Source organism: Nestor notabilis, unplaced genomic scaffold (assembly GCF_000696875.1).
Source record: "Nestor notabilis isolate BGI_N333 unplaced genomic scaffold, ASM69687v1 scaffold32237, whole genome shotgun sequence".
In the NCBI taxonomy this organism is placed as follows: Eukaryota; Metazoa; Chordata; class Aves; order Psittaciformes; family Psittacidae; genus Nestor; species Nestor notabilis.
This window is the reverse complement of record NW_009937504.1, coordinates 62,387-71,745: the sequence shown is the minus strand read 5'-3', so window position 1 is coordinate 71,745 and position 9,359 is coordinate 62,387. Positions and strand designations below refer to the sequence as shown.

The 9,359-nt window shown below is 38.4% G+C and overlaps 1 protein-coding gene across 1 annotated transcript in view; it reads left to right on the top strand.

Moving 5' to 3' along the window:
- IFT81 (intraflagellar transport 81) overlaps positions 1-9,359 on the top strand; it is a 39,708-nt gene that overhangs the window by 358 nt on the left and 29,991 nt on the right. The window contains exons 2-7 of the mRNA XM_010018851.1: positions 665-768; positions 1,368-1,548; positions 4,422-4,511; positions 5,560-5,625; positions 5,945-6,055; positions 7,280-7,364. Coding sequence (XP_010017153.1) covers positions 665-768; positions 1,368-1,548; positions 4,422-4,511; positions 5,560-5,625; positions 5,945-6,055; positions 7,280-7,364 — 637 coding nt within the window. The remainder of the gene's footprint in view (positions 1-664; positions 769-1,367; positions 1,549-4,421; positions 4,512-5,559; positions 5,626-5,944; positions 6,056-7,279; positions 7,365-9,359) is intronic.

The window sequence follows — 9,359 nt, the reverse complement described above, 5'->3', positions numbered from 1 at the left end:
GGCTTGTTTGATTTACCAAAGTAGCTTGTATGGAGCTTCCTGGAAATAAACGTGCCTGGCAAGAATCCTTCCTGTCTATACATCTAAGTGTTTTTGGCAAACCAGCGAATGTTTCTTGGGCCAGGGATATGGGATCCCTGTCCCCTGGAGACTGATGACTGTATGTTTTTCCTTGGGACTTGGGATACAGCTCTTCACTGGGTTCATACTGCCAACCACTGTGTTCTTAAGTCATATGTTAGGCTGTGTCTTGCACAATTGGCCAAGAACTGAACCATCAATTAGACGTTGCAATAGATATTGAATCCCTCTCCTCTGAGGCTACCAAAGCCATGTAAAATTAGAAGGGGTCATTCATACATCTGGAGTGCAGATACATGTGCCTTGGTGTGCTGGGATATCTGGCTTCCTTTGTGGGAATAATTGATTTGTCTGCATAGATGAGGCCCTGTGAGCAGGGAGAATGTATTCCTAGAGTAAATTCACCTGAATAAATCCATTAGAAGAGAATTGAAGTTCAGTGCTAAAAAGGATGTTCTGTAATGGAGCATCTCACTTCATTGATATATCAGGTGATGAATGGATAAATTCTTTTAGTGTTGCTAGTTAATTAACATGACTTGTACAAATGGTGGATAATTAATATTCTTTTTTAACTACCCAGCATGCTGTTGATATTAGAGAGGAGCTGCCAGAACAAACAGCTAAAAGGATGTTGAGTCTTCTTGGTATCCTTAAATACAAACCTCCAGGAAGTGTATCGGACTTGTAAGTATCTATTTGCCTACAAACCACAGTAAAACATCTTTTACAGTTTATACGGACCTCCATTCAATAGTTGGGTGTATTTTTGACTTCGACTGTCCCGGTGGGTACATGTAATGCCTTGGGGACAACCGGTCCCTTGTACCTATAGGGTGAGCTATGGGGGATGCCAGCCAGGGCTGCCCCTCGGGCCATGCTGCAGCGGCTGCTATTGCGGAGCCAGCCAGGAGAGGGTGCCGCATGACTGGCAGGGGCACTCCCTTCCCCATCCATCCCCTTCGGACCAGCCGCCCGAGGCTGGATTGCACCCTCCTGCGCCAGGTTTTAACCCAGAAAACCCACACTCTTCTCGTATTGCCTTTATTCCTGAAGAATATCGCAGAAAAGGAAGAGTCGTGGTGACTGGCTTTAGCCTTTATCTGTCTCAAGGTAGCAGAATTGGGATCATAAATAGCAAATTGGCATCATGAATGTTTTCTCTTTTAACAGCATTAAAAAAATCATTAGGCAAGTGGAGGAGGAACATCAAAATACTGCAAATTGTTTGTTCCAAGCCAGTGCTCTTTAGTTTGAAGTATTTTCTGTTTGCTGTTTTTCTATAGGAGCACATTTCGCCAAGGGTTAGTGACTGGAAGCAAACCTGTAATTCATCCTGTCTTACACTGGCTTCTTCAGAGGACCAATGAACTAAAAAAAAGAGCTTATCTGGCACGTTTCTTAGTAAAATTGGAAGTGCCAGCAGAGTTTCTACATGATGATACTGTGGCTGACATCAACAAACAGGTACCATTTTTCATGAATGCCAATAGTTTCTGTTGCTTAATACAAGTGCCAACAGGAGGAGTTACTGCTGATATATGTGTTCAAGTGAGGTATGTTAAGAGCATGTTGGAATCAAGGATGAGCAAAGATTTGTGATGAGAAATATATGTCTTGACCATATTTCTTCCAATAACCCTGAAATTGTATATTAATAGGTAGCATTGAATTGAAAGGTTTTAAGCCCATTAAGTACTTGATGCTAAATAATGTTCAGAGCCATGTTGGCCAGGATAGATTTTTATTTCTTAATTTTTAAAGACTTTTTTTTCTCCCTGTGGGCTATGAAATGAATGTTTTTAACTTCCTAAATTACCACTTCAAACTAGTGCAGAAAATGTTAGGACCAAAAGCCAATGTCTCCTAATTGTGAATTTTATTTAGTGCTTAATATTTGTGTTAGCCTTATCCCACTTCTGCTTCAACCATTATTTTTTATTTTTTTTATTTTTTGTGAATAAGTAAAATAATTGCTTCTTCCTGGCTTGACATTCCTGTTCATTATGTTCCCACTTCTTTTGTGAGCATTAAATGTTGATTTTTAGATAGTCAGACTGGGTGGGTTTGAAATGTAAAGCTTAAAAGTGAACCAAAGTTACAGTTTTAGATCTGTATTATGAGGTACATATTTAGTTAATTTTTATCCAGTTTTCTCTGCTTTTTGCTCTGTATAGTGCAAAATCACAGTGGTTTTGAATGTTTGTAGCAGGTAACTTGATTTGTTAACTATGCACCAGCAAAGCTTGACTAAGCCCTTTATTTTTTTGTTACCACTAACAATATTGGATTTGTAATTTGGAGTAACTAAGCAGTAGTAGCAAAGAGAGAAAGGAATGCAGGATGTATGGGGGTCTCTTTCAGTATGTCACAGTCTTGGTATGTATAAATATCCAACTCCATTATTTCCGTTACCTAAGATGTGTTCGTTTTTGGGATTAGAGTAATATAACCATCTTATTAACTAATGCCCTGCTGATTAATTCAAAACAAAAGCTGAGTAATATAGTGTCTTGATAAAATTTAATATTACAATGCAAATATTTAGATATTATTGTATTAAAGAATTTAGCCTAAATTATTTAGATACAGGCTTCCCATAGTGCCTCTTAAGAGAAGCATTTCAAATATGAGGTCTTGGAAATCTTAGAATATGGTCAAGTTTTATGGGTGTATAGAATCAGGATGGTTAGAGTTGGAAGGGACCTTAAAGTTCATCCTTCTGTAGATCATCTAAACAAGGTTCTTGTGATACTTGCCACCTTCCCAACTGTGTTGTGATTTAGACACTGGATTGGCTGCAGTATCTAATTTAAAAGTAAGCACCTTCAGGCATAAATCTAGTCTTCAGTGAGCTGTCCCCAGGTGCCAGGAATCTTTCTTTCCACTATAGGAACTTGGGTGTTCTTTGGCCATTTGATTATGTGATGCACTTCAGGTGCTCTTGGGGTAGTTGCAGGTTTTATTTGGTGAAGGTGAGAAATCTGCCCTTCATTATGCTCTGGCAAAGTGTGCTCTGCCCTTGTTTGAATCTTGCTTGAAATTTTGTGTCCCAATAAGGAAAAGACTCACTAAAATCCCCTTTCACAAGAGGTAGAGAATCCACGCAAAGGGAAGCTGTTGGACATCAGCAACCAGGAATACAGTTGCTCAGAGACTACCTGCTATTCTTATTTGTTAAAGTACTTCTGTAACACCCAAGTCATACCATGCAGGCCAGTTGCATTTTTACCCCTACTTTTCTGTAACTTATTCTTCATTGTCCAGCATGCCCATTGCCATTTAACCAAGCTCTATTATTTTATCTTCTTCTCAGTATCCATTCTATTGCTATTGTTTTAAATTCATTCCAGCTTGTCAGTGTGTTGATATTAAAACAACCAGAAATGAACAGAGCTTTCTAGATGCTGGTTCCCCAGGGTTTTATAGAATAGAATTGCTTCTTCACTGCTCAGGGCTTGGATGTCTTTGTTTGAACTGGCCTTTGCCATTGCCATTTTGTGTTCAACATTCATATCAATTGCTCTTTCCAGGAAGTAAGCAATGACTTGATCTTCTCTTTTTAGATTTTTCCATCTCATTGAATGGCTGTTTCTGTGGAGATTATCTTTCCTTGTATCTCAGCTTGCATTTCTCCCAAGCTGAATCTAAATTTATTTCCTATCCATATTTCTAAACTCTTTCTGTCCCCTGTTATTTCTCTACCCACACAGACTTTCACACTGCCTCTCAGTTTAAGATTACTGGTGGGCACTGTACTGGTGTGGAAGTAGCACACTGTCTACTTCTTTCTAACTACTGAACTGCATATATAAATCTCTGTAACATACTGAGGGCATGATTATGCAATGTGTCAAAACTGTTTCTCACGTGTTAAGTCAGGTGTGCTCTTGGACTGCTTTGATGGATTGAAGCTCACTGCTCTATAAATTCAAGCCCCATTGCTTCAATCAAGTATACTGGGAGATCAGACTCTTCCTTTTTGGGCTGATAAATTTATGGATGTGATATACACACAGTAAGAGAGAATAATTTGTTAGTACAGCATCATCCCTTTCAGATAACATCTTCCAGTTTTGAAAATACACTGTGTACTACAAGGTGAAAATACCAAAGAAACTGTAGAACTTCTGAGTTTGCCTTTGAGTAGAAGATAATTCACTGTGATTTTATTTTTGCTTTATAAGTTGACAAGGTTTTGTGATGGAAAGAATACCTGTAATTCTTGTTCTCACTGTATTTCTTTTTTAATATTTACTGTCTTTGTAGTAAAATACATGTTGATCTGAAAATCCTTAGACAGAGAGCTCATTCTGCATGGTTTTTATTTCATTTTATAGTATGAAGAACTGATGGAAGCATTTAAAAACCTACATAAGGAGTGCGAGCAGCTCAAAACATCTGGTTTATCTACTGCAGAAATAAGAAGGGTAAAAAAACCCTGACAAAATCACACAACTTTTTTTGTTAGTTATTTGTTTGAATGTCAGTAGTTCTATTTTTATTGGGTTTATGGAGTCATTGCAGTGTGTGAGTTGTAGAGGTCAGAGCTGGTGGGCACTGCAGCTGCCTTTTGAAACTGTTCTGTGTTGGCAAACAGCTTAGCAAATCCTCACTCGTGCTTAGAGCTGAGCTTTCTGGAGCAGATTGGGAGCTAAGGCTGCCAAAACTCTGTTCCGCAGGATTTTCAAATATTAGAACTCCTTTTCCTCTGATTGCAAATTGCTACAAAGCCTTTTGCTTTACTGATACAGGGTAATAATTTCAGAGGGAGTTGAATGAATTAAGAGCTTGAGTCAATAAAAATGATGATCCTGTGTGGCCCAGGTGTTAAGCAACATATTTGCCCTGTTTCAGCATAGTATTGAAGTGTGTGTACAGCTTTTCAGTAAGACATACAGACAAGTTGAGCAAATGTTGAGACAAGGTCTAAATTTGGAGAATTTATTTCCTTTTCTCTCATAGCTATCAATCTGTGGAGTCCTGATGTTGTAAAATAGGAGAATAATAATTAAATACATGTTTTAGCACTTTAAAGTGTTTCTTCTAAAACAATTTTAATACAAACAGTGGCAGCAAACATCACTTGTCTGCAGCTTTGTGCAAAATTGTGTGCCAATTGTTCTAACATTAAGAACATATGTTCAACATCAGGTGTTGAATTGATGCTGATTTTTGCAAGGTGGTTTCTGTTAGTTTGCTTTTATTTTTGAGAAATCCACCTGCTTTTATTTTAAATGTTCACGCTAATACTGGGAGGCACAGATGAAGGAACGTCAGCAGAAAGAGAGTGGGAACTGTGGGGGAAGAGAGAGTGGAATCCCGGATGTTCTGATCATAGATCAATAAAATGATAACCACTTCATTGTATTCAGAGAAGAATTCTGATTGATTTTCATATTAATTTGAACATAATTTAGTCCAATCCATATTATATTGTAAATAAATTAACATTTCTTTTTTTTCCCTGCGTTTTAGGACATTGATGCAATGGAAGAGGAGAAAGATCAACTCGTCAAAAGAGTGGAACGTCTTAAGAAGAGGGTAATAGGAGAAGTAACACTATTACGTTTCAGTGTCATAGTCCTTGGCTTGCAACTCTGATTTTTGGAATGCAAACAAGGATTAAGATAAACATACTCTATGTCTAGGAAGGAATCAAGTAACTAATTGACCCACAGGGAATCTCCCTAGGCATTAGTCCAGAGCTTTTAAGAATCTTGGGTCCAGAACTTTGCTGTCATTTCTGAGTAGTAACATGTATGGAAAGGAAATGCTAAGTGAGCTTGTGAAACATATGATCTCTTTAATGTATTTCTCAACTATCTGACAGTAACATGCACTATTTATCCACTTGCTGTAGGTGGAGACAGTACAAAATCATCCACGAATTCTTGAAATAGCAAGACAGCTTCGCTTAGAAAAAGAGAGAGAAGAATCTTTGGCTCAACAGAAGCAGGAGCAAAAAACTCAGGTACTGCCATAAAAGCATACCTATTAACATAAATAGTTGTTGACATCTGTTTGGGAATAATGAATTAAAAAAAGTACATCAGGAACAACAGTCCAGTGTTCCTGCCAGCACTAGAAAATTAAATCCCATTGAAAGTATCTACATTTAAGTACATTTTAAGGGAAGAGGCTTGACCCTGCAAGATCTGAAGACCTCATTCAAAGAACTTGGCTGCCTCAGCTGCCACTGACATCATCATTTAGCAGTCCCAGGATATGTTCCATGACTTACTGTTGTAGCACCCAAAGAGAATTCATTATATTTGTGGGAGTGAGCAAATGCTTCCTTAGATTTCTATCTCTTCATCTGTACTAAGATTTCAAGGGCTGAGGAACACAGCAAGTACCTCAGCTATTCACTGGGTGGGAATATTGATTCAGGAGCAACCTTGGGATTTTGGTTCCTGAGTTTGACAAAAAGATTGTCCTGGGAAGCACTGGAAGCAGTTAACATTGGAATTCCTGAGCTACGTTGTCAAAACAGGATACTTTTATAAAATCCAGTGCAATATTGATATATCATCTTGCCAAATTCTGTAGCATTAACTTCAACACTGTATTAAAAGGGGAACCCCCCCCAGATTTCTAGTATTGCAGTCTAGGTGTGGATGTGGAATTAATGTGAATCAGTTGGCTGTTGAGCTGCTGAGTCTTTGCATGAACCTGAGTGAGATCACAAGGAAATGAATGTGATGTCCAGCTGATTGCAGTTCTTGGTGCACATCATCCGAATCACAAAAATGACCATCAGTTGGATGTTGTCTGGCAACAAGCTTTCCAGTGTGCTCTCAGGTTGGACAGTGGATCTCTGAGACAACTCAGCTGCACTGCAAGAACCTCAGTACAAGGATAGTTAGCTGCTGCAATCCTGAGTCTTGCTGTCTTTATTTTGTTGTTGTTCTGATGTTCAAGCCACGTGTATTTTTGGTTGAAAACTGCAATGAATTTCTGCCATAGAGAAGAAATCACTTGGGAGAACAAGAATCCTCAATGAACACTACAGAATATCGAGTAAAGGCCAATTGCTGAGAATTTGTTTTGGCACGTTCTCTTGTGAAACAGTCAGCAGATGCTCATAGCTACCATTTTTTATATTTGGGATTCTTTTTGATACTCTTTTGTTTTAGGTGTTTGAATATGCATTTCAAAGGAATGAGCTTATCTGTGTCCCATTCTCTCTCCAAAGTTGTTCCATGCAGAGCAGAGACTGCAAAGAGCACAGCTCCAGCTGAAAGAAATGCTTCATGCAGTAGTGGATTCAAAACCTGAAAGTAAGTAGTAATCTGTAAAGGGTTTATACTTCTCTGTTACAAATAAAATCAAAATTGGATGGTTGTCAGTAATATGGTAATGCCAGAAAGCATATAGGGACTTAAGAGAACCTAAGGCACATGCTGGAGATCCTAAGACTGGATATGCCTTGCTACAAAAAGCCAGGGAGACAATCACAAGGGAAGATGACATCAGTCGTATTTTTGAGGTCCACCTCTTAAAAATAAATCTCAAACCAGTTAAATACTGAATACTGACCATAATACTCTGCAAGAAAAAATCCACAGTTGGAAACACAAAGGGTTGGAAAAAGCAGAAACCACTTAATCAGAAGTTTGTCTTTTCTAAGGTTTTATGCCTTTTGTAATTGGGTGTTGGTGAAATACTGCTTCTGAAATTTTTTCTCAATGAATGTACAAATACATGAAATATTATGTTTTATTCAGTGTAGGTTTGTTTTTTCTAGTTACCTTCTATAAAATACTTTGAAAGTTTGGAAAGCTTTAAGGCCTTTTTCTTACTGTAGTGCAATTTTGCGTTGTAGTTTTGTATGAATAGGTTGCCCAAGGAAGTTGTGAATGCTCCAACCCTGGAGGTGTTCAAGGCCAGGCTGGACAGAGCCTTGGGCGACATAGTTTAGTGTGTGGTGTCCCTGCTCATGGCAGGGGGGTTGGAACTAGATGATCTTAAGGTCCTTTCCAACCCTAGCTGTTCTATGATTCTATGATACAAAAATAAAACTACTTTCTAATTAGGCTTTTTTTATAGATCATGGTTTATATATATACATACACTTACCTATGATTATGTTTATAAATATTTTTACTAATATATCTATATATTGAAGTCTGTATATTTAGATATGAATATATTTGTTTACATATGATAATACTGTGTTCTTGTTATACGACTGTAGCTGATTGAGTTGTCTGTTGCTGTATTACATTAATCATGGAATCTCAGACTGGTTTATGTTGAAGGGACCTTAAAGCTCATCCAGCTCCAACCCCCTGCCACGGGCAGGGACACCTTCCACTAGAGCAGGTTGCTGCAAGCCCTTATGTCCAACCTGGCCTTGAACACTGCCAGGGATGGGGCAGCCACAGCTTCTCTGGGCACCCTGTGCCAGCGCCTCAGCACCCTCACAGGGAAGAACTTCTGCCTAAGAGCTCATCTCAATCTCCCCTGTCAGCTTAAAGCCATCACCTCCTGTCCTATCACTAGAGGCTCTTGTAAAACAGCAAGATTGTTTCTCCTTGTTTTCAGTGATATCTCAGTCTGCAAATAACCTCAGCAAATAAATTATAGTAATTGTGGAGTAGGTTAGTACTGTATGATTGTTTATAGAAACAGCAGGTGGGAAGGAATTGCAGTTACTAGATAAATGCATAACTAACTCTCTCCAAAGGCTACAATTTGACAATCTCTAGGTTTCTGCTGGTTTAATTACTTTGAGGGAAATGTAACAAGGATTAGCCTGGCAGTTTGACACCAAAACTGGGAGTCAGGTTAGGGTTCAGTGTTTCAGATATATATGATCTTTGGCAAATCACTTACCCCCTTTCAGTTTGTCTCTTGCACTTAGTTGCAAATAACACATCCCAGGATCCATAGATGTTTTATGTGCTGTTCGTACAGGGATTAGTGTTGATTTATAGGCAAATACTTTACTGCATGTGAAGTAGAGTGGAGGTGTAAGACTCGGAATGATCCTTTTCTCAGGGCTTTTCCAGTTGCATTCTAAGTTGCTGTGGTAAAAAATAAAAAGCCATAGAATTATTTTTATTATATGTATAAATTACATCCAGAATTATAGAATCTGTGTATTGATTTAGACTGCACAAAGTAAGTCATTGTCCTGCTCTTTCAGGTGCAGTTAATATTCCAGTTGCATCACATAACTGCTTTGGCAGCTGCTTTGAGTTAGAGAGTTTTTTCCATCACCACCACGCTGCGTTGTTGTTACTTTGTGATTTTACTTTAATTCTTTTATG